The following is a 25,346-nucleotide window of genomic DNA, read 5'->3' on the forward strand; positions in this document are numbered from 1 at the left end:
TTTGTTTACAAAGGATGTGCTAAAAACACACCCAACTGGACCCGAGGTGAGGGCCCTGACTAAGCTATTTTCCCAACAATCCACCCCTTCAGGGTCCTCGCCATACAATCTATGCATTCAGAATCTTACAGGATGTTCCCTTAGTGAAGATAAATGACCCTTACATTTACATACTACACATTCCATCCCAGTCCCAAAAGTCTTTAGCTTATTGCAGCACCAACTCAAAAGTCCAAAGTCCAAAGTCTCTTCTGAGACCAAAGGCAAAAGTCCTTCCAGCCGTGAACCTGTAAAGAGTCAAAAACAAGTTTATCTACTTCCAGGATACAATGGGACAGACATTGGGTACACAATCCCATTCCAGAAGGGAGGAATAGAAAGGAAAAAAAGTCCCCAAAGAAATCCAAAACCGAAACAGGGCAAATGTTAAGCACACTGGGGCACAAGGACCCCTAAAGCATTGGGCCGCCTCACTCCTACAGCTCTGCCACGTGCATCCCATTGAGCTGCTCTGGTGCCTGCAGCTTTTCCAGGCTGGTGCTGCACATTGCTAGCAGCACCATGGTTCTGGGTTCTGCGGCAGTCCTGCCATCTTGGCTCCACTAGACATTTCCTCAGTGGGGGTTCTCTGTGGGGGCTCCGACTCCACTTTTCTGCTCTACATTGCTCCATAGATGACCTCTGCAGCGGCTCCACCCCTGCAGCAGGTCTCCGCCTGAGTCCCCCAGCTTATTCATACATCTTCTGAAATCTAGGTGGAGGCTGCCACACCTCCACTGCTCTCACATACTGCTGGCTTGCAAACTTAACACAATGTGAATGCCACCAAGGTTTTCGTCTTTTTTTCTTTGGAGGTGCTGAGGCAGGATTGCTCCAGCCAGAGCAGCTGGGATGCAGGGAGCAGTTCACCGAGGACAATGACACCTCAGGTCTGCCCTCCCAGACAAACTCAGTTTTCCTAGGATGGGACGGGTGCTCTCCCAAACTTCTCAAATGCCCTCAGGGCCTGTGATGGGTGGGGCACTCATCCAGACTTCTCAAGTGCATTTAGGGCTTTTTTCCCCATTGTCTTGGCTCTTAGGTCTGGCTGCCTCACCTCCAGGACAATGTCTTTAGCAAACAGTTTATCTGCTTCACCCTTGCGTTTTTCTCCTGCTCTCCACTTCTCTACCACATGGCCAAGCTGCAAATTTTCCAAATCTTTATGCTCTGCTTCCCTTTACATTCTGGCTTTTGAATTATTTCAATCAGCTTGGCTTACAGTGGCTACTCACTCAGTCTCAGGCCATTTTTGCAGTGTTCGCCCACACAGTTCAAACAGCTGCATTCACCTGGTCCATCAAGGAGTGCCTGCCCTGCCCCTGTGCATATCTGTGGCTATCCTGTAACCACTGCCACAGAGACAGGCACATAGTAATGGAGACTAACTTTTCCACCTTTTCACCAGGTGAAAACATACTTGAAATTCTGCAGGGGCACCCGTCCTCAGTCATCTGCCCATCTGTATGTGACACCCTTCTCTCAGATTTTATGGCACCCAGCCAGTCATCGGGTTTAAGTGGCACCCTCCAAGCCTTTTGCCTTCAGACAAATGTGACATTCATTTACTACATAGTCTCTAGAGCATGTTACACCATCCACCCCTAGGTCTCATGGCTGGAGCCACCAGGGGCTCTCCCTGTTTCTGCTGCTTTACTGTCTCAATTTCTCATGCACAACAGGTTGTGCGTGGAGATGCATGGTTTTCCCCAACTCACCACTGGGTTGGTTGTCTTCCCTGGTGTGAGAGGCAGGAGTGGCCAGTTGCTGCACATCGTCCTCCAGGGCATTTATCCATGCTTCCAAAAACTCTGCTTCCTGCTGCAAATCTCAATCAGTTTGCAGCCTAGTGATCAGCAGCCAGGCTGCAGTCAGCAGAAAAGTGGCCCCTAGGTACAACATGCTCAAGGACAGCCACATTTCCTTCCCCTCCCAAGGGGTTTTGGGTTGTAGTACCTAGTCTATGCTGCCTTGCAGTACACTGTGCAGCAACCAGATCCCGGTCAACAGGAAGGTGGTCATAGGGCACAGCATATTCACAAGTAGCCACATTTCCTCCTTCTTCCAAGGACTTTCAGTTCTTGTACCTGCTCAGAATCCTGTTGCAGACTATGCCAATGCGGCGGTCCTGCTAATGTCTGGAATCCTGTCACCATAGCAATTGCAGAGCTACTTAGCCTGTTCGTGATGCCAATTGTAAAGCCACCCGACCACACCAATTGTCGGGCTCTTTTACCTGCTGGTAATCCTGTACCTACTAGGCCAATTGCCAAGCTAGGGCTGGGTCTGGAGCTCACAGAACCCTCAAGCCCGTTCACAGACTGGGTCACAAACCCTTCACATGCCAGGCTGCATCCCCAAACCCCTCACACACAGGTCTATGAGCTAGGTAACTGACCAAACGGTCCTTAGAAGCCGTAGGTTGGAAAGCATGGCTACACCAGGTGGATGCCTGACGCAGACACCCGCCTGCCCGCTTCACTAAACCTCGTCTCTCTCTTTCTCTCTGAAGAACACAAGAATAGCAACAAAACTAAAAAGATATATTGATGCGCATGCACACTAACTCCAAACACACACACACACACACACACACACAATTTGCTTACAAAGGATGTGCTAAAATCACACCCAACTGGACCTGAGGCAAGGGCCCTGACCAAACTATTCTATTTTCCCAATATCTATCTATACATCCTATTTACCAGGCATTATCTTAGCGCTCTAGAAACAATGACACACTCAGTCCTCTTAACAAACCCTGAGCCAGGCACTATTGTCTTGCATTTTGCAGGCAAGGAAAACAAGGAGCAAAGATGTTAAATGTCTTGCCAAAGTCACGTAGCTAGAAAGTGGCCAAGCTGGAGTTCCCACACAGACAGCCTGGCCCGGTATTCGTGCACCTAACCACCGCACTGTGCTGCCTGCCAAAGTTGGAAGGAGGCTCACTTTCTGTCCCCTGAAAACATGAATGATCTTTCACCACTATTCCCACATGGTCCAAAACTCAAAGACAGTTTATACGAAGTCATACCTTATAATGCTTTTTTAAAAAGTGATCATCAAAATGGTCATGTCAAAGTGTCAGCCTGGCAAGGCATAACTCCAGCCTGGCACAGGAGGAAGCTGAGGGCCAGAGAAGGCACGTGGCCCACCCAAGCCAACAGCACCAGGACACAGTGACAGACACTTGCCATCCACAGCTCTTGCAGCAGCGTCAGGCTGTGCCGATGTCGTTTCTCCATCCACAACACAGCTGAGTGGGTCTGGAATCTCGATCTGATTCTGGGGAAAGCACAAAATGTCCAGACAAATAGGACATTTCTTGCCTTGGAAGATTTGGCTGCTGCCCCATATGTCAACTTCTGAACCCTGTCCTATACACCCTAATTATTTGCTATCATAGTCATATTTATAGTCATAATAAAAATAACAGTTTTTACTCATTAGTGTGATGAGCCAGAAACTTCTCACATGTTGTCACATTTAACCTTGTAACAACCCCATGAGTTAGATGTTGCTGTCCATGTTGTTCAAATGGGGTGCAGAGAGTTTCCTTTATTTCTCTACCCAGACATCTGCCCAGCCCCATGGCATGCCAGGCCTGTGCCAGACTCCGGGGGCACAAAGATGAACAAAACCAGCACTGCCCCTGCTCTCATGGAAGTTAATCAGCCGAATTCCACAAATAGTGGTAACATGACAAAGCACATGAGGAGCCCGAGGGAGAGGCCGTGGTGCTATGAGTGCATGGAGTAGGGGGTTCTGGCGAGGCTGCAGGTAGGGAAGTTCTCCCTGAGGAAGCAGAGGGTGGGTATGACTTGGAGTTAATCGAGCCAAGGAGGTGGGTGGGGTTGGAGGTGGCATTGCGGGAAAGAGCGTGCACACAGGCAGTGGAAAGAAGGATCATGAGACTTTGGCCTTGGTGGGAGTGGGGCACACACCCAGGTTGCTCTTTCCATTGCCATCCCGCCTGCCTTTATGTGGCACAAAGTTCCATGACCCTCTCGTGACGATGATTTCATTACCTACAGGTGAAAAATTACATGATGACAAAAAAGTATCAGGAATACATTAACCCTTTAAAATTATTTTGTATTTTATCAGCTACACCAAATCTACATGTATTTGAAAAATAGTCAACTATATTTATTTAATTATCAATCAGTAGACACACTGGCATGTGTGAGGATTTTATAAAATAACACCATGTCCCTGGCCCACAAGAGTCTGAAAAGATAGGAACTGTTGGCTGGCCTGTCTGTCTCCCTCTATTGGACTATGAGCTCCTTAGGGGCTGCTCCTTATTTAGATGTCTGGCACATTATAGGTGTTTCACTTCACATGTATTGACAGAGCAGATACATGCATGAATGCTCAGTGGCCTTTCATTCATTCCACAGATCTTTATTGCATGCCTACTTTTTGCCAGGCACAGGTCTACACCCTGGAGCTGCAGCAGTGAGAAAATGCACGGAGTGTCTGCCCTTATGGAGCTTACACTCTACTGAATCCAGGAACAGTTAATGCACTTTCTCTTTCATCCTTCATTCAAAAGCAAAAAAAAGAAAAAGAAAAAAAGGTTACTTAGAGGATACTGTCCTTGATACTTTTTAATCAATGCAAAGATAACTCTGATGCATATCCCTCCAGACCCCTTTCCTTTCTCATAGTCAAGGGTCCCAGATGTGAAAGGCCATATGCTCCACCTGCCTCCCACATGGCCTGCTAGAAGCTCCATTTGAGTTCCAAGATCAGGGGACTTGCCATTCCAAAGGAGCCCCTTCAGATGTGGTGAGTTTGTCATCACTTATCAAATGCAGCCAAGACCTCTGCATTAGGCCAGCTTAGCACAAAAGGGTCTGCCTCCTTCCTCTTCCCAACCATGTGGATTTTACAGCAGATCTGAAGGGGTGGTTAGGAATTCAGGTCATGGAATGCCCCAGACATGAAGACAGTTTATAAGAATATGCTTATACTATAAGTAACAGACAAAAGTTGAAGTAATTTATTTTCTTTGAAAATTACATTTTATGTTTCCATGCATTCTCCCAGGATATCCAATGCACAGACTGCCTTGAAGCTACTTTGGATCTACGTACACCGTACATGCACACTCCTACTATTTATTGGGACCAGCTTGCGCCATTTCTACAATCCTGCCTGAATTCTACCTATTAAATATTGTCAGTCCCGGCTGTAACATAATCCTGGCTGAGATTCACATGCAAGATGTAATCTTGACAAGCCATTTGGAATCTCTTCTTAAAAAAATGTAAAAGCCAGCATTCTTCCAAAGGAATGAATCAGTCTGATAAAAATGTCTACCGGGGAAGCCTAATCAGTTCATATGAGAACTTGTCAGTAGAACCTCTACTTAGACTGTAAGATTAAACCATCTTCATAAATTGTCATTAGAAGGCAGCATGGCCCATTCGGCTAATATGGTGCTCTCCTATTTCCAGTTAGAAACTGTGGGTTGCATATATCGCACGGAGACGCTGGCCACGTCTGAAAGCCACGTCTGGAATGAGATTAAAAGGATAATGCAATCTCAGCTGCTCACTAATAGTGGCTCATTTTTAACCTGTTAAAGCAGTAGGGCAGCTATGCCCTCTCCCACAGCAGCTTGGAGAGTTCTGAAAGGGTAAACCTGCACTCTACTATTTCTTTTTTCTAAACATCCTTTTTTTGACCTCTTATCCAGATAATCACTCGCTGATTATTTTAAAGGTATGCTAATATTTAGACAAATCCTCTAAGATCTCTGTCAGGTTGGAACAGGAAATGCTTTATGTCATTTTAATGTTTATCAACATCAGTGGTGAAATCATATCGTTATGAGGGAAAACACTTTCAGATAATTTTTTTGATAGTGTTTGAAGCGATTAGTGCAAGGTCAGGACCATGCACAATGAAGAATTATCTCAACTCAGCCGAGGCTCTGCCAAGTAAGTAGCAACTTCACTCTCCCATCACTTTAAATGGCAACAGTTTCCATCAGAGATTTTTTTAAAAATTATTTTCAACATTTTTATCTGTCTACCCTTCTCATAGTCATCCATATTGATGGGGGAGATAAAGGACAAACGTGGGCCACATTGTTAAAGACTAAGGTTGACAGGGCAGGATTTGGAAACTAACAGGCCTGGTTCCAGTCCTGGTTCTGTCCTTGGGAAAATCACTCAGCCTCTACAAAGTGGGATAATAACATCATGGTCTCACACAGCTGTTACAAGGATCAGCACAATGTCTGGGACACTTTTGTCGGCCTAGCACCACTTAGGTGACTGATAATTATTTGTGCAATGAATGAATGAATGGATCAATGAATGAATCTTTTCTTACCAAAATGGCAATATTCTAAATTGGGCATTGGCAAACTTTTCCTGTAAGGGGGACAGCCAGTAAATATTTTAAGCTCTGCAGGCCATATAGTTTCTGTCACAACTATTTGCCTCTGTGTTGCTGCATGAAACTAGCCACAGAAAATAAACAAATAGGGATGGCTGTGCTCTAATAAAACTTTATTTACAACACAGGCAGGGGACTGGCTTTGGCCTGCAGGCCATAGTTTGCAGACCCCTATTCTAAAGGCCTAGCTTGCTAAAGACAAATCAGAGCTGACTCTCAAAATAAGTGCTCAGTCATGACTTACACACCCAGTATTAGACCAATAGTTCAAAGGGAAACTAGGAAGTGAGGAGAGGTCAGTCCCTCCCAGGTTCACTCCAACCACGAGCTGCACCCTGTGACACTCCACCACCATTAGCAGGACCCATCCTAGACTCATAGGTATGCCAGGTCACTCCTGCCTCCCAGTCCCTCTCCTGGGGACTTGCCCATCCTGTAAACAACCCTGCTGCACCCAGTTCCTCCTCGGGACCGGGACCAGACCTGTGGCTGAGGCCCCGGCAGGCCAAAGGCCCTCCTGGAATGCTCCCCTTCTTTTCCTTCTCAAACCACTGACAGCCCTCCTTTGTCCAGATCCTCAGAGATGGGGATAGGAAGTCTCTCGTCCATGTCTGGGCAGAGACGTGGACATGCAGTTCCTCCTCACACTCCTTACACCTGGGGTACAGAGTTGTACTGTGGGAGATGGAAAGACAGCCAGACCTGCTAAAAGGATGGGTTGGGGCTTTGCTGAGGTAACATTTCCATGTGCTGAGCACCTGTCACATTCGAGGCACTGCCCAGAGCCACCCCTGTGTACAGAGGGAGAAGTGGAGCTCAGACGGCATGGAGGACTTGCCCAAAGACCAGACTGGGAGCAGAGATTGGCACCCACACTGGTCTGACCTAGGTCTGACCAACTCAAAAGTCCAAGTTCTTAAAAACCACTCTCTGTCCCTGACTGCACATGGTGGCTCTAATCTGCTGAGTGCTCACTGGAACCAGGCTTTCAAATTTAGTACAATTTGCAAGCATTGTACTTATTAACGTGTTTACTTGTTTTTACTGGACAATAAACTCAAAAGAAACTGCTCTCTATATCTAGCACAGTCCCTGGTACATTGTGGATGTTTATTATGTATTTGTAGAATTAGTTAATAAAGAAAAACAGTGAGGATATAGACAGTAGTAACTGTCTGTGGGCCAGGCACTGAGCTAAGAATCTGACATACATTATCTCACCGACCCCTCCAACTCCACAAGTTAGTCACTGTTATTTTTCCCATTTTACTGATGATAAAACTAAGGTTCTGAAAGGTTAACCCTTCTAGCCCAAAGTCAGAAAGCTAACAGACGGCAAAAGCAATAATCAAGCCCTATTCCGTTAGGCCCCTTAACCCAGATTTCTCTTCCATTCAGTTTCCCCCACACAATGATTTCCCTTGTCCCAACCCAGACAGTGAGCCTGTTGGCCCAAGGCCCCATTCCTTCCACAACAAAAAGTCATCTTTTCTCTTTCTCCCTGAGCATGTTTGTTCCTAGTGTCTGGAAATTGCCCTCACCTATAAAATCAGGATAATTTTCCATTGTCAACACACATCCCGACCTCCTCCATGGGGATTTTGTGAGAATTAACTCCATTTGCAGCCATTAATTAAGTTGTTAAAAGCACAAGTAGCTTTTTCTCCATTTTTACATGGCTTCCCAAATGGTTAACGCTGACTTCTTTCTTGGTGCAAGCACAAGGAGCTCATAACTTTTCAATGGATTATGAAAGTTATTCCCCCGAGGGCTCGGCAAAGCAGTCATCGCTGGGCATAACTTTGGCATTACGTCAGTGAATTCAGTCCTTCCCGAGCTAATGGTGGTTCTTAATAATATTATTGGAATTATTATTACCTACAATTAAAAGGTTGGCCATGAATGACTTACTACTTCAGAGAGATTCCCCAAAGAGTCACCTTAGAGTTTGCAGTCTTTTCGCCAAAGGGCACCTCATGAACAGGAACCAGAGTCCTTGCCCATCCCCCAAGTAAATACCTTAATTAATAAATACACAGCATTCAAATACTTTTATGTTGTTGGCTGGTTACCAGGCTTTAAATTGACTTCCTTAAGGGTGGATAGGGCTGGCTAATCACTACCACTTTGTTCTAAAAACTAAAAGGAAATCAGGAAAACTTCAAATATTTTTCTTTATTTTTACTCACCAAACTACATTAGAATAGTATTAACAGTACAGCTGCAACCTTCACACAGTGGCCCCCATCTTACCTTGCTGTAGACAGCGGGTAGCATAGAGTTTGATGTTGAAGACAATATGTTGAATGGTCCCTAGTAAAAAGCACCACCTACTACATCTCCCTTGACAGTACTTGAGAGTTGAGAACACCCTGGAGAAATGCCTTGGAAGCCAGGTGAATTGCTCATTGGATTTGTGGTCAGTGAGTTATCTGACTCTGCAAATGCATCTAGAGCTGGAGGTAGTTCTCAAAGAAAAAAACAGGAATGTGTGAATTGGGTCCAAGAGGACTTTGGCTGTGCCCAGAATCTGATGCTTAAACAACATGGAAATATGTCACCCACATCTAGGGAGACTAGGTCCAGGTGCTAGAAGACCCTTATCCATAGGGAGAAGTAGTGTTAGTTAGCATGTCCCCAGACCAAATGGACAGAGAAGAGAACTATCTCAAGGTAGGGGCATGAATCTTGGGGATCCAGGCAGAACTTCAGGGAAGGAATTGCTGATGCCAGGGAAGATAGTGTATTCATATCCAGGAGGCCAGGGACCAGGACACAAACCACAGAGAAGTCCAGGGAGCTTACAGAAGGGAGAGAAAGGATAGGCTGGGGCCAAAGAAGAAGATGCTGGTACATAAAGGACACATAAGTATTTGTTGAATCAATGAACAAATGAATAAATGATTGGGAGAGATCTAACATCTTGCTTGGCCTGAAAGCTCTGTCAACTTAAATCTACATCAGCCAAGAAAGATCGCCTGTGTGCAATGCCTACTCTAATTTTGAAACATATTTAGAAGAACTCTCCCCTGCTGTTAACTCATCCAAATACAATTCAATCAACGTTACAAATTTATGATCTTTTAGTTTCTGTGGGGTGTGTGGATGTGTGCGTGCATACATTTAATTTGTGTTTCTAATAAAATTATTTACTTAAAGCCCTGGGTTGCTTATGAGTTTATCAAAAGCAGGAAGCAGATGTTTTCACACTTGGACCAAGGCTGGCAGAGAAGAGGTGGTGACCACTCAAGGTATCACCGCTGCCTCTGATAAGGAGGCAGATCCCCAGAGGGCTGGAGCCGCGAGGAGAGCCGTGTCAAACTCAGAGGAAGCAACTTTACAAAGCCTGCCTGGGAAATCTTGTCCTGCCTGATATGAAAAGATGTCACAATTCACAGGTCGTGTGGCTGCATTTCACCTCCCCAGGAGAAGAAATCTGTGGCTGTGTTGGAGTAGCCTTGATTCTTTGTCTGCCTCCTTGGTAACTAACTTGGCCCTCCTGCTTTCTTGATGGCCCATTCCTGGTCCATCTGTCTTTGTCAAGGAATGAGATTCCTGGCGTTTCAACAAGGCTCACGTTCCAGGAAGGGTATTGCAGCCTGATCCTGTGCACGTTTCTGACTGTTCTTGACATAAATGATTGCTTTCTCTGCCATACCTTTCTAAAGATTCTACCTTATCCACAGCCTTGAGAAGAGAAACCCCACAAACAGCTTGATCAGCCTTAACTTGTAAAGTTGACTATACCAAATTAGGTCTCCTGCTTCAGGCAAATACATCTGTAAAGCTGGCCAGTGACCTGTAGCTTGACTTGGTTCTGAGATGGACCAATGAGCTTCCTCCCCTGGGGATTGAGAAAAAGGGATTCCAAGACTGAGTCAGTCCATGATACGGTTGTGGGAACGTGCAGGCTATGGAAAGGGCATGATGAAGGTGGAGGGAGTCAAACGAGAGGGGGCAGAAGAACAGACGAGGAAACAAAAGACAAACATCCTGACTTTGCACTCCCCAGATCCAGTCCTGTGCAGCTCAGCTACACACCTAGCCCTTCAACTCTGTGACTGTCCCTTGCAGGTTTTCAACAAATCCTCCACAGCAGATGCTCTTTTTCCTGCTCATCATTCAGTACAGTTTCTTTCTGTAGCACCACCCTGATTTTTCCTTTGGGGAATCACACTTCTTCCCATTCTCCGATCCTGGGGAGGGAGCATGACACAGGGCTAGTCAATTAAAATGTCCTATTTTTAGCTACACAGTGATTGGTTCATGAATGGGAACGTGACAAGAGTCAGTGCTGGGAACTTTTTCTAGAACTATTGGGAGAGAGAGGCTTCCATACTTCTGGTGTATCCAAAGTGTTATATAAACATCTGCGGCTGTCAGCACTGTTTTTCTTTCTTATGGTTAAACTTCTGGTGGAAGTTTGCTGGAGAGTAAAATGCCCTTGGGGGAAAGCAAAACCAAAAGATGTTGAAAGACAGAGTCCTAATGACATTTTTTATCTCCTGGATCCAGCTATACCTGAAGCTATCCTGCTTTGACTTTTCAAATATAAGAGCCAATATATTTCCCATCCTCCCTTTTAAAAAATAGTTGAATGGATGTAAGAGTCCTGACAACTTCATATCCCATTTGCTTCAGATAGCCTGTACAGTTTCCTGTTCTTTGCAGCACAGGAACCTTTCCTCCTAACCCCTCCCTGCTTTTCCTTCCACTGTTTTCCTTGTCATGAGAAAGGTGTAAAAGAAGAGCAGAAATTTCCACCTTCTGCTACCTTGGTGCCTTTGTAAACTGTGTACTCACTGTCTAGCCATCTTTTTTCACCCATCTTGCTAGCTCAATAAGTTTCTCAGTTTGATTCAAGTAGTCTTAAATGTCTTCTGAGAGCACAAATAGAGTTGTGAGGGATCTTTTACGATGAAGAATAGAAGTGGTGCCCGTCACTTCCACTCAAATCCCATTGGCCAGAAGCCAGCTGCATGGTGAGGAAATAGAATCTTCCCTTACCCAGAAGGAGAAAGCACTGGTGAGTAGATACTTTCTGCTGCACTAACACACACTAACACACCATTGGCCCATAGTAGGCACTCGATGTGTGTTGAAGGAATAAACAATGAGGAATATGCACAGCTGGAAGTTTGTGGGTACTTCAGAGATTCCTCCTTACACCATCAGGTAAAGAGGAAGACACATGGAACCTGAAAAGCTGTCTTCCATTGTCCTCCGTTCCCAAGAGGAACATGCTCAGTTCAGTCTCTCTTCCCATTTACCCCAGATTTTCTCTCTGGCTCGCATGCCTTCCTCAGACCAGAGGTTTAATTGATTAATTTTGTTTTCTACACTGATACGCTCTCTCCACATAATTTCACTGTGCCATTCCAATGCCATACCGAAGTGTGCCAAATATCCCATTGCGTCGGGTGCAGAAGGGAGAGGAGAGGAGGAGCTGACTTGTTAAATCCACATTGCATATGGATTTAGAAGGGTTTTACTCTCGAGGCTAAGCAGTTCAGCAACAGATGAGGGTTACCACTTTACTTACCTGGGTTTATATTTTCATGAGCAAATATGACACAGAAATTTACTCTTGTAAATTTAGAGGAAGTGGCTGCTTGGCTTCGAGAAGCTTTTCTGCAGTGCTGGTCTACCTGTGCTTGCAGGTGGGGCACTGGGAGTAGGTCTACCTGACACTAGGCGAGTGCACATTAAAACAGAGTTTGTTTTTGTCCCAGGGTACAAGGCAGGTCTGACTGACAAAGCTTTGTGCACAGCCCTGCAACTATGGGTGTCTTTTAGTCACATATAAGCCTTTAAGCTCTTTATTTTGATTAAATAATAATTTAATAATAATTTTTTGTCAAAGTGAACGTTATTTTAAAGATTGTCTTGTGAAGCTGAATTTTCAGTTTCTCCTTAAGTTATTATTAAGTTGACACAGATTAAAATTAGACATATATTTATACAATAAACTATTTTTCTGGAAGATGAATGTGTTTCATTTAAAGGAGTATTTCCAGAGAATTGGACTGCAAGTTAAAAAATGAGATTAGCAATCATTACAGACTTAGAAAGCAACTTTTCAAAAAATAAAAAGCCCGGCTAACCTTTCCTTAAATACTTCTTAGATATTGATATTTCCTTGATGGTTGAAAAGATTTTTCAAAATCTTATTCTGCCTTGAGGTAATCATTATAAAGCATCAGTCATCGTGTGAATACAGAATTCTGGCAAATACAGTGTTAGAAAAAAGAGTCTCTAATGCCTCCTCTAGGGTATGGTTCTGTTTTCAAGGAACTTGTTATTATTGTAGTGAGTTGAATTTTACTGGACTTGAAAAAATTTGCATGGAAATTCCACAATCTTGGGCAAATGACTCAAGCTCTCTGTGCTTCAGTTTTCTCACTTGTAGAGTGGAGATGACAATAATTCCTATCTCGTAGGCTCGCTGTAAAGAATAAACGCGTTAATACGCACAACACACTTAACACAGTGTCTGGCACGGAGTAGTTTAGGTGTGATTATTTTCTCATTACTTTGTGACATAGTATTGATCAAGTGTATCTTTGGAGAAATTTGTGGCTCCCATTTGTTGTAAAATGATACGTAAGTTGGCATCTAATGTTAAAGACAAAATATTTAGGGAAAAATAAATATTAAAATTTAAATACAATTGAGACTCTGAATTACTAATACAAAGCAGCTTTTGCTATAAATATCTGGTCTCTGGGTTTCAAGATAACTGGAAAAAATAATGAGGACCAAATTCACAAATGCTCTCCAGACTCTGGGATGCTAGGGTTGGTTAAAGTGTGACTGTGATATGTAATGATTAGGAGGCCTTTGTGGATAGAATAGGGAGGGTCAAAAAGACACCAGGAGGAAGGTGGGCATGGGAGGGCAGCATGGCCCTGTGCACAGGCCCCGTGGCTGGCCAGGCACCTCCAGTTAGAGCATTAGAGAGCTGCCAACCTGTTGGTTGATTTCAGCAAGTCACTGAAGTCTCAGTGGCTCCCTTTTACCATCTGTAAAATGAGAATAATAATCACTTCTGCCCTTCCCTTGACTTAAGATAAAAGAGAATTGAGAACTCTTCAAAAGTTAAGACTTAAAATGTGTAATTGTTCTACAGCGAATTCATTTCTTGGGTAAAAAGGAAAGACTTTGTAAGAGTTAGAGTGGTATGTGAACACACAGAGTTGAACTGATGTCATAGGAAAAGTGTGGGCTTAAGCCTCAGAAAACCCAAGTGTTTGAAATGTAGGACCAAGCACTTACTAACCTTGGGCAAGTTACCTGACTTTTCTCAAGGCTCAGGTTTCCATCTGTAACATTAGGACAATATTATACACCCCATAGGGTCACTGTCAGGAACAAAAAAGACAAAAGTCTATAACATGCTCTCATACTTAATAGGTGCTTAAATCTATGTGCATGTGTGTGTGTGTGTCTACATTATATACGAGCAACATATTATGAGATATGTATGATAAATAAATAATATATGTTGGGAGTCAGGAGTGTAGACTAGAGGTTATTTATATTATCTAGTATCTATGATCCACAGATAGACATCAAGAGCATATGTGAATCTCTTGAAATTTACTTTGCACTTGTGAATTTTCTAGGGAGAAAGTCCTCAGTTATCATCATGTTTTCCATACAATGAGCTCATGACCTTGAAAAGATTAAGCATCACCAGTATAGACAGAGAGACCATTAGATCGATGAATACCTTGCTCCCATATTGCCCACTACCCCTAATTCAGAATGTCTACACAGTGGTCATCTAGAGTGAGAACTTGCCCAATTTAAATACATAGATTCTCCTTATTGGAGGGAAACTGGCAAGAAGGCATCTTCCCATCCCCACTTTTATAGGGACCAAAATTTCATAGTAGATAGTAGAAAAGAGATTTGAGACTTTACCTTTAAAAAAGAGACTAAAATTTTTGGAAAATGAGTATATGTATATTATTTTTAATAAAATTTAAGTTATAATTTCAATCTCACTAGTTCTATGAAGAACAAACAATAAAATAAGTGTATATTTATTTGGCCCCTTTTTTCACAATTAGGTGGTATGAGGGCATGATGTGATATCCTTTACTTTCTTCAGTGCAGTCATTGAAAGGGTGACTTTTGCAAAAATATTTGAGACGTATACCATTTTTCCAAGGACCTGTTGTAAGCCTCTAACATCTAATCACGCACTTTGAAGCCTCTGGGCTGTCATCATGCTTACTGACTTTTCTCTTTTTAATTGATAAAAAGTTACCTTCATTCATTAATGAATTTCCATGTGAGACAAACCTGGTTTCCAATGTCCCTTTCATTAACTTGATAAAACCTTGCATCTTTTGAAAAATTTGCTGCTTCATCTTGCAAGTGCTGTGCAATCTATTTTCACTGTGTTTCTGGAGGCTGAAAAGATCCAGATAATCCAGAAAAGACAGATGCACAAAGAGTTGACTCTCACCATAGTGGGAGGCCCGGCATTAAACAGGGAAGGACGTCTCAGTGGGGCTAATTTGATAAGTGGTCAATTAATTCGAGAATGTTTTAGTGTTATGACAACTTTAGCTTTCCTGCAGCCTTTTAACTACTAGCCCTGGATAATGAATTTTTGGATAAGAGGAATCCAAGGGGAATCCCTGGATAGTTAGTACAAACTGGTACAATGGTGGTGCAGGGAAAGGAGGGCCCTTTCAATGTCTTCTCCCATAAAAGCCGAGTTGAACATAGCGGCTGGTGAGGGGGAAATAATACATTTCAGGCAACTGTAGGTTAAATAAGCCCTTGAGGATCAGTCCATGAACTCTACTCTAGTGGAAAATGAGGCCCACATTCCAAACCAATTTCACAACGCCCCCATCCCCCTTTTTAATAACAACCCACTTTTATGTAGGGGATTGCCTATTCTGCAATTCTGTAATAGTGAATTTTTGCTTATTGTGTTTCTGGATAACAAGGTGTGCCTGTTTCTTTCTTTGCGTATCAGTTTGCAGAAAGTAATTGCTCTGCAATTCTTAATCCAACCCGTTCACGCATTCCTTTCTGTATTGTTCCAGTTTGTCATGTCTGAGCTGTCACCTGAGAGCTGATCTTCCTTTGCAAAAACCCATTCAAGAAGCATCTTTATCCCTCAAGATGTCTGGTACAAAGATACACTGTTTTGACTGAGCTAGCAAAACATTTACAGAGCATACTTTTCCAAAGTACTCTTATGTTACTTTCTAAGGAAAAAATCTGTTTGTAAAATAAAATGGTGTAATTTAGATACATGATTGTTTTTCTGGGAAGGGAGGGGGTTGTCACTTTGTAAGTGTAACCTACTGAATAATAATGTTAATATTTGTTCTTTTTTACCAAAATCTTATTGTGTGCCACATGCTGTGCTAGGCATTTTACAGGCACAATTGATTTTAATCCTAATTACTTTCCCTGTGAGGTTTCTCCCTTAGTAGAAAGTAAGCTCCATGAGGACAGGGACTTTTGTCTTTATTGCTGAATTCCTGGTGTCTAGAACAGTGCCTGGAACAGAATAGGCACCCAACAAATATTTTCTGAATAATGAATGAATCCCCATTTTACAGATAGGAAAACCGAGGCACAGAGAGGCCAGTTACAAGCAATTTACCTATAGTCACAGAGGTAATAAGTGAAAAATAAGACTTCAAACAAAATCTAATTTTAAAACCTACAGTCTTAAAAGATATGCTCCCTTTTCTATCACACACACACACACACACACACACACACACACACACACACACACACTTTAACCCTCCCCCCCCAGACACGAACATACTCGCCAAGAGGCCTGTCCAGCTCATGCTCCTCCTCAGCTCGCCACTAGCCAATTGCTGAAGGACACATTTCTTGTTCCTCTTCCCCCTCCTCGACCTGTCCTCTTCCAACAAAAATCCTCTGTAAGCTCTTCTATTGGCAGTTTTCACTAGTATTTGGTGGTCTCCCCTTCCCAGTTCTGGTTCCGTGGGCTGCAACACCCCCTGCTCCCCCACGAACTGTTAATTATAACCACCACAATGTCTACACCAGTCCAGGAGAGAGGCTGTTTGGCAGCAGCTGCGAAAGCTGAACTAAGTTATTTGGGGATTAATCCTCTGCTGAATGTAGTCTTACAAGTAGGGCTTTGGGGGGAAAAAAAGATAAAAGGAGCTAATGCTGCTTGTATAAAAGTGAACTTATATATAACACACACACAGGCACACCCACAAATATGTTGACTGAAAGTTAAAATATGATCATCAAAGGATAAGAAGGACTTACATTGTAATGTAAAACATTAAGAAATACGTCCCGGCTTTCTGTGTTCTGCAGGGATACAAGTGTGCTCTGAGCCAAGGAGAGTTAAAAAAAAAAGAGAGATAGCAAATTGAAATATCTTTAGGTAGACTTAAATACAGCTTCAGAGATTATAATTCAGATCAAGGCTAGAGCTCCATTTCAACATTCTTTAACTGCTAGTAATATAACAAAGGCCTGCAAATTGGGAGGTACGTCTGCCTGGGAAGGGATGCTTATCTGATCTCAGCCCATCTTTCTTCATGTTTCAATCCCAGAACAGCTGCCCTCCTCTTGGTGAGAAACTCAGCAGAGGCAGCACAAACCCCAGCAAGCTGAAAGTGTGGCGGCTGGGGGTCCAGCTGCAGCTGCCCCGCTCCACCCTGTGTGTGCGCTGGCGGGTGGAGCTCATATAAACTGCTGCAGGGATGGCCTGGTGGCTGTGGGCAGCCAACTGCCATGGCCTGCCATAGGGTACTGCTGCCTACTTGTACCCTGGTGGGGGAGGGACACGGGAAAGGGACAGACAATAGGGCCACAGAAGGTGGTGGCTGAACAGAGGCATGTCTGCTTTCCCCCAGGGCCAGGCAAGCTTCCAGAAGCTGGGGGTGGGATGGGAGTGGGATAGGGGATTATCCTTCCCTCACAGGTTCATTCATTCACTCACCTTCCATTTGTCCAAACATTAATAGAGCAAGGTGATACAACAATCAAATGCACAGACTTGGAGGACAGACTTGGGTGGGACTTCCAGCCCCTCCAGGAGCTGGCTGTGAGCCTTCTGGGGAGTTACTAAACCTGACCAAGCTTCATGTCCTCATCTGTACAAGTAGGATAATAACACTGCTCACACCTTACAGGGCTGCTGCCAGGAGACTGAGTTAATGCAGATAAAAAGTACATGCTGCCTGGAGCATAGTAAGTGCTCAACAAACAGGGGACTTTAGGACGAGGATGACAGTTATGTGGGACCCACAGAAATGTGTCTTGCAGATAGCTGCCTCCGAGGGTCACTTGAGAGACCTCCAGTCTGCATGGTTGTTGCTGAGCAGATGAGTCTCACACATGAGCAACAAGATAAAATGTAAAAAAGGATAGGTCCAGAGAACACCCCATGGAAAAAGAAAGACCCTAGGACCTAGAGCCTGTCTACCAGAAGAGCACCTTCTAGCACCGGCCAGGAGCAGTCTTAAGGGGCTGGAGCACACAAATAGCTCCAAGTGGGCCCTCAAGGGAAAGAGGCTATTTCTGTCCTCATGCTTCTCCAGAAGACAGTCTTTGTGGGTCACTGCAGGGTGGGCAATAGAGAAGAGGTGAGAGTGGGGCAGGAGAGGGGGGACACACACCACCAAGACACTGGACAACCTGCCACTCTGTGCCACTGTTGAACAAGGCTAGGCAACCAGAAAAGGCTCCCTTTCGTGCCCCATCTCAGACCCTTGGGCTTATCTCACAGACCAGTTCCCTGAGAGGGTCCTAAAGAGCACAGTTCTACGAAGTGTCCTCCCCCAAGCAGTCCAGGGACATGTGCATAAATACATCTGTGACATGCATCAGTCTGTATTTCCCTTTTGGAGTCTGACAGTGCTCATTAGCATAGTAAAAGCTCTGAGAAGTCCTGCAGTAGACAATTACTTAACTTGTTTGTTCAAAACTGTCCAATCCTGGAATCAATATATATATATTTTTTTAATAATGCCTACGTCCCAATCCTCTCATTTTATCCATAAAGAAGTGAAGGTCCAGAGTGAAGGAGACTTTCCCACAGTCAGTCAGGAGCAATGCTGAACCTGACTTCTAGCTCTGGTGAACAGTTCTTTGCCTTCCTCCTCCTTTCCCCCTGGAGCCAGGGCACCCCCGTCATGTGCCACTGCTCTTTGGACTAGGCGGTGACAATGCTGACACTTTTGTCAAGCAGAAGTCATTCAAGGTGACTGCCTTTTAACACAGTACTAAAAACAAATCACAAAAGCCCTCTCTGAAATGTCTGATGGGGAACAGATTTTAAATCTACATCACTGGAAGACATGCAGGTGGGTAAAAAGGGAAGTAGGGAGGCAGGGAGGGGAGGAACACAGGACTGGGCATCCCAGCTCCCGGGTCTGGGCCAGCTGGTTACATGCATGGACTCTCCCAGCCTCAGCTTCCTCACTGTGAAACAAAATGATCAGGTTGTCTTCTAGTTCTGACTATTTATGATTCTAAAGCAGAAAGGCTTGGTGGAATTCAGGTTGACACCTAGCATTCTGGGGAGCCCCAAATCCACCACTAAAACTCCACTCTCACCTCATTGATTTTTATGCTTCTCTGCCTCCTTGCCCATGTAGCATGGCCTCTCCTGCTCCAAATCCTCCCATGGCTCTCTATATCTCCTAGAAAAACATTCGGTCTGCTTAGTCTGGCTCACAGGCCCTGTGCAAATTGGCTACCACCCACCTTTCCAACTCCACCCCCACCACATTTCCCCACTTCTCATTTGATCACCACCTCCCTGGCCTCCTTTGTGCTGGCTCCTTCTCAACCCAGGTGTCCCCTCCTCACATCAGCTTTTCAGACCCTTTTATCTGAGGCGGCATACTCACCCTTGGTCTCTTCTGCTTCATTTCCTTCTTTGTACTTACCACGATCTAAAATCAGTTATTTGTTTATTTACCTGCTTAATTTCTGACTCTTCCCAAGAGAACGTAATATCTATGAGGGAAGAGTGTTGTTTGCTGCTATATATTTACTGCTTTTTTACTGGGCACACAGATTGACAAAAAGTAGGTGCTCAATAAATTTTAATTTACTGAATAAATGAACAAACTCTCTCCCACGAAAAATCCTTCTTATCCCTTCAAGATCCAGGTCAAATAAAGCCTTCCCTGAATCATATAGGCAACACTGAAAAACCAACTTCTTTGTTTTATTCTTGCAGCCCTTCATGGCTCCTCTCAGAGGATGTCGTATACAACTCTGTCCTCACTGCTTTAAGGGCAGGGACCTACATGTGCCATTCTGTAAGTCCTAGGCCTTCGCCAGAGCCTGGCCCTTGGCAGGTCCTCTGTAGTGCTTAGAGAATTAGCGAATTGCTCTTCCAGAACCAAAACGTCTCTGTACTCACACAATCAGGGATTTGCTTTCTCTCCAGGAGAGATCAGCCATAGCATTTTAAAGCTTACATTTAAATTATTTACATCTTTCTGTCCATGCACGTTCCCCCAAGAGAAAGAGCATCTGGAAGCCACGTGATCTAGTGGAAATTGCACTTAGTGGAAGCCCTGCATCTTGGGTTCTAGTCCCAGGCCTCAGCTGGGGGATCTTGAGAGGGACCTTTCACCTCTCTGACCCTTTATCTCTTGAGTCTATGGAAAGGGTTGAAAAACCTGGTATCTTAATACCCTCTCAGCCCTTGTTTGGACTTTGTGTCTCAGGCCTCCATACTCTCTCTCTCGCAGCCCATACACGGGGTTTGATAAGCATTAAGTCTGATAAGTATAGCCAAGCAAGTATTTTGCCAAGGAAACCTTACACACAGAGAAATAGGAGATCATCCATTACTCTCTAATTGGTGTTTTAATTCAGACTCCATCTGCCATGCGTAAGCTTGTACCAAACGAGGAGATTTTCATATCTGTTAAAGATTCAGGACTTTTCACAGATTGCAAAAAAGTTGAAATTGCAGCAGCTCCAAACCCATGGTGCTTCATTTTACCCAGCCTTGCAGATTAGTTTCAAAGCCTGCTTGGTCAGCAAACATTTCTGCTGGCCTGGAAAAGCTCTTCAGTTCTTCCCAGTCCCTACCAGGACTGCAACACCCCAGCTGAGGAGGAGGATAAGCCATTTTCCATTCCTGTGAATATTTCAGGGCCTGAAGCCTGCCTTCTTTCAGATTCTGTGGGCCTTTGCTAATTTGTATGACAGCTTCAATGTAAATAGGACACATCTGCATGGGTTAAAAAAATAGCCACTCATTGTAAAGGGCAACACAGTGTGTTTATTTATCATCTACAACTGGAAATCAGGTTCTGTTTCTGGTCTAGAATAGCTGATGGTTTGCGACAACCTCTAAGGCATTTTGGAATAGTTTCAGTTGACTATTGTCCTTAAAGATTACTTACACTCATTTTATTTTCCTTTTTTTTTTTTTTTTTTCAACTATCTGGCTGAGAGAAGACAGAGAGCACCTATGAAGGTGGATTCTTATGGACCAAACTCCTGAGGCATACACACCTGACCAGACACCTGCTGTCTGCTGGGGATCACACTCATCTTCCTACTTCTTCCAACCACTATTGGGCAGGTACTTAGTGCCAGGCCAAAGCTTCATAGGCATACTCTCCCTTGGTCCTCTCAACCACCCTAGGAAGTACATGTCATTGTTCTGCTTAGATAAATCAAGAAACTGAGGCAGAGAGAGAGTTAAGCACATCAAGTCCATGCACTGGAAAGTATCAGAATTGGTATCTGAGTCCATGGCCTGTATTCTTAACCATCTACATTACTTTGCAGTAGCCTCACACTTAGCTACCAAGCTGGGCTGTCAGTCAAGGAACACATACAAGCCTAAAGTTAAATCTTGGTGGTGCGTAAAGGAATTCATTCGAGAAAAATAACTCAGTGACATCTTTAGTTTTACCCAGACAGCGTGTTATCTCTCTTGAATTTCATTATATTATACATATATATTTTTTACTCGTGTATATACCTATTTAAAACCACCATTTTTATAATCATTTTTTTCATGAATTCCTCCATAGTCAATTTAAATTATACTGAATTCAACAGGTAAGGCAATGAAATATTACTCCTTGTTGCAATAATGATAACAGCATCAGCTATTTTTGGTTGCTTACCATAGGCTAGCAATTTGTAAAGCAATCTAAGAAGTCACCGTAAAAATTTTAACAAATTATTGTGATCTATCAAATGAGCACCACAAAGCAATGAAAAAGATTATACTAATGTGGAAAGATTTCCATAATACATGAAGTGCAAAAGAGGGAATTATAGAATAATTTGCATAGTACAAGCTCAATTCTTATAAAAATTTGTGTATGTGCGTGTGTGTGTGTGTGTGTGTGTGTGTGTGTGTGTGTGTGCGTGTGTGTGTGTGTTTGAACCTGGAAGAATCTCTGGAAGGACAGAGAGGGAGTCGATTTGGAGATGTTGCAGGGGGAACTTTCAGTTCTCACTTCGTCCTTGTCCAGTCTGTTTATGAGAATGTATTTTTAATTTAAAAAGCAATCAAGATGACATTTAAAAGTGTTCCCAGCCAGCTGGCACAGGCAGCTCAAGTCACCACTGGCGAGCTCTACCTGGTAGTTCCTGCCATCAAGGTCACGTCTGCCTTCCTGGATGGCCTACACCCTGTCTAAGAATGCCCACTCCATCTTGGGCAGGCCAGCCCAGATAAATCATGCCCACCATCTTTCTTCATGCTTTTCAACCATGCAGGTCTCCCTTCTCTTTCTCCTCATTTCTCATTAAACTGCCCCATGGCCTTGCCCTCTGCAGTCAACAAGGTCAAGATAGCTGGGAACAGACTGCACCCCAGGAAAGGGTGCTAAACTTGGCCCTCTTGATGAGGAAGCTTGCTCCAACTCAGCTGATCAGGAGGAGGTCAAAAGGAACACACAGATCTCAGCTCCTCAGTTAACCAACCCCCAAGACTGCTTCCTCCTTCACCCCAGGCAGTCCAGCAGAGCCACCCATGCTAAGCACGAACACTGGCAAGCCACATCCCCTTGAATGCTCAGCCTTTTGGAAGGCGTGCTGCCTGGCCTATCAGCAGGACACACATTGGGTGCTGGGTGGCAGCAACTGCCAATCAAACAGATTTTCCACAAGAGCCTCTTTCCCCCGAGTGTTGGGAATGTGGTTTCCAATCTGACTTTCATGTTTCAGGGCTGAAGTTTCAAGGATGCATCTGGACAAAATATGCTTTCCATATAGGCCAACAATTTATTTATTTATTGCTTATGACATTGTACTTGGCAGCTAAGGAGATATAAAACAATTTGAATCACTCTGCAGAAAACGGTTGCAGAGTTGCCACTGGAGACCCCGGTAGAAGATAATGGAGGAGAACAGAATCTCGCAGATCTTTCTCTAATTGACAGGCAGGCACAGCAAGAGGGCATTCCTGCTAGGAGCTCACATCTCTTTCCAGCCTCAACTTCTGCTTTGGCACAAGAAGGAAACCAGAGGCAGGTGTTGGAAGCCTCATCTGACAGGACACGTGGAGCCAGTGCGAGGACCTTTGCCATCTGCCCCTAATCACTGAGGTAGATGATGCTTAGAACACTTGTTAATGTGGTAGCTGGTGCTGACTCTGCTTCCTTCTGCTCCTCTCCCACTGACACTGCAGGTGCCCCACCCATGGCCTCACTGCACAGTCCAAACTACAGCTACGATCACATGCCTTTTTTGCCTTTGGGCCCCTCTGGCCTTCAAAGCTTGAGTGGCACAGGCTTATGGCAGGTGAGGAGTGTGAGGGTATTGATGTCCCCAGGGAACAGCCAGCAGCCAATGACTGACAGGAGTGCGTACATACATATCCCAGCTCCTTCACCCCAGGATGGGGTGACTCAGGGTCTACACTGGCTCCCAGAGTTCCCAGCAGGAATAAACTCGAGTCACCAGTCACCCACAGTGGTGACTAGATAATCCCCCTTTTATTGACTGCCTTCCTATCCCTGTCCCACGCCCCACTGCCCCATCGATGTTTCCTGGGATCACATTCCCCCAAAACTGCTTGTCCTGCTTCCTTGTCATATAGGATCTTCTTCTGGGGGAACCCAAACTCAGACATCTCCTACCCCAATCCCACCCAGAATTTAAGACAGAGATCATAAATTAAAGCCCAAGACTGTTTCTGGTTCATAGGCCAGTTGTTGGACCTGAAGAATGTTTAAAAGAATTCAAATTAGTAGCTATCATGTAAGAAATAGGAGACTTCACAAAGAAACCTAGATTCTTAGCTTTAATGAAAAATGCACAGAAATGGCTATACTGGGCCTGCATTCCTTTATGGCATGTGGGGTGGGAGCTGACTTGTGAGGCCTCTTTAGCCAGGCCTGAATATGCAGTCCAACCCGTCCCAGCTGACCCATTTCCCTCATTGACATTTCCAGTCTGGACCCTGCAGACAGTTGGGTGGACGAGCCCACCTGTAAAGCCAGGTGCTCTCTTTCTTTAAGACACCTTGCCTTCCTGATGGCCTGTGTCACTGTATGGAACACTCAGGCCTGGACCATACATAGAAAAGTATGTGGTCAGAGTGGTGTGTTGTGCCATGCATGCAATGGTATCAGCAACAAGAGAGTCACTAACAGCTAACAAGTGTAGCTATGTCAGGTGCCCTGCTAAACCCTTTGCATTCTTTTTTTTTTTTCTTTTTCATTTTAGTCCTCATAGCCACTCTGTGACACAGGTCCTGTTATTGTCCTCATGTTTTACATAAAGAATTGAGCCTTAGAAAGGTGGAAAGCTTATCTACAAAGCTAGGAATGGTGAAGCTGTGATTCAAGTTCAAGTTCATTTAACTCCTAAGCACATGATGTTCTTTCTGTCTGCAAAGCTGCTCAGCCTCTCTCATCCAGGCATAGGTATGTACATGAGAGAAAGCACTTTAAATGGTTGCTGTGCTATCATCCAGGCCTGGCCTTGAGTCTGGCAGGTTCTGAAACCTGCCCTATCAGCACACAGAGGAAACTCATCTCCAAAAGGGCAGCTTCCAAAGTAGCCAGCTCCTGTGCAGTTAACATTGTAAATTAGAAGACTTATGATTATTTTATATGGAGAACTCTAACAGATGTATGGACCCAACGCCTTGCCAGCTTCTAACCAACCCAGTTCCTCCTTGTAGGAACTCACAAGGGAAACCAAGTTAGACTCTGAAGGCCAGTTTAAATTACAGTGACATTCAACCATCACTGCAGAACCTGGAATGCCTGCCTACATGTGGCAAGAACAGTCCTCTCTTTACAGAGACACCCTCTAGGGAAGCAGAAGTTTTAAAAGAGGGTAGGAGAGGTCATAATGAAGAAAAGCATGGCATCCCCAGAACTGGGCGTGTTGGCTGAAGCAGGCCCAGGGGGAGTGGTGGCTTTCATGGGAAGAATGACTGCTGGATTCTGGGGCCCCACCTTCTCTCCCAGCTCCCTAAAGAGATGGTCTGGCCACCTCTGGCTGTGGCACCCATCTCCTGGAAAGTGCTAGGATGTCCATTCCCAAGACTCTCCTCTTTGACCCCCTTGCTCTTTGCTTCCATGGTTGGCTGACACCTCTTCTGACACACCATTTATTCTTTGCTATCAGGACATTCAGGCAGCTAGCCCTAGCCTGGCTGGCTGGAAGCTGTCCTGGCTCTGTAGGGCAATTTTGCAAATCTCTACTCTGATCCATTCTATTTCTTTTTCGTGGCTATAAGATCTTATTTCCCTTATTTTAAAGTCCTTGGGGTGGGAGGGAGTCACCTCACCTGCTCTGCTGTACCCAGTATGTTTTCTTTATGCCTCCATGACCAGAGTGTGAGCCACTCAAGGGAAGGAAGCAAGAAAGCAGGGTGGTGAGGACACAGAGTCTGAGGCCATAGTAGACTATAT

The 25,346-nt window shown here is 44.4% G+C and overlaps 1 protein-coding gene across 1 annotated transcript in view; it reads right to left on the reverse strand.

Moving 5' to 3' along the window:
• Positions 1-3,945: 3,945 nt before the first annotated feature.
• The window catches only part of ERC2 (ELKS/RAB6-interacting/CAST family member 2), a 799,084-nt gene continuing 777,683 nt past the window's right edge, over positions 3,946-25,346 (reverse strand). Inside the window, exons 19-20 of the mRNA XM_063113405.1 lie at positions 6,908-7,128; positions 3,946-4,067 (exon numbers count right to left, since the gene is read on the reverse strand). Coding sequence (XP_062969475.1) covers positions 3,946-4,067; positions 6,908-7,128 — 343 coding nt within the window. The remainder of the gene's footprint in view (positions 4,068-6,907; positions 7,129-25,346) is intronic.

Source organism: Cynocephalus volans, chromosome 11, assembly GCF_027409185.1.
Source record: "Cynocephalus volans isolate mCynVol1 chromosome 11, mCynVol1.pri, whole genome shotgun sequence".
Taxonomy (NCBI): domain Eukaryota; kingdom Metazoa; phylum Chordata; class Mammalia; order Dermoptera; family Cynocephalidae; genus Cynocephalus; species Cynocephalus volans.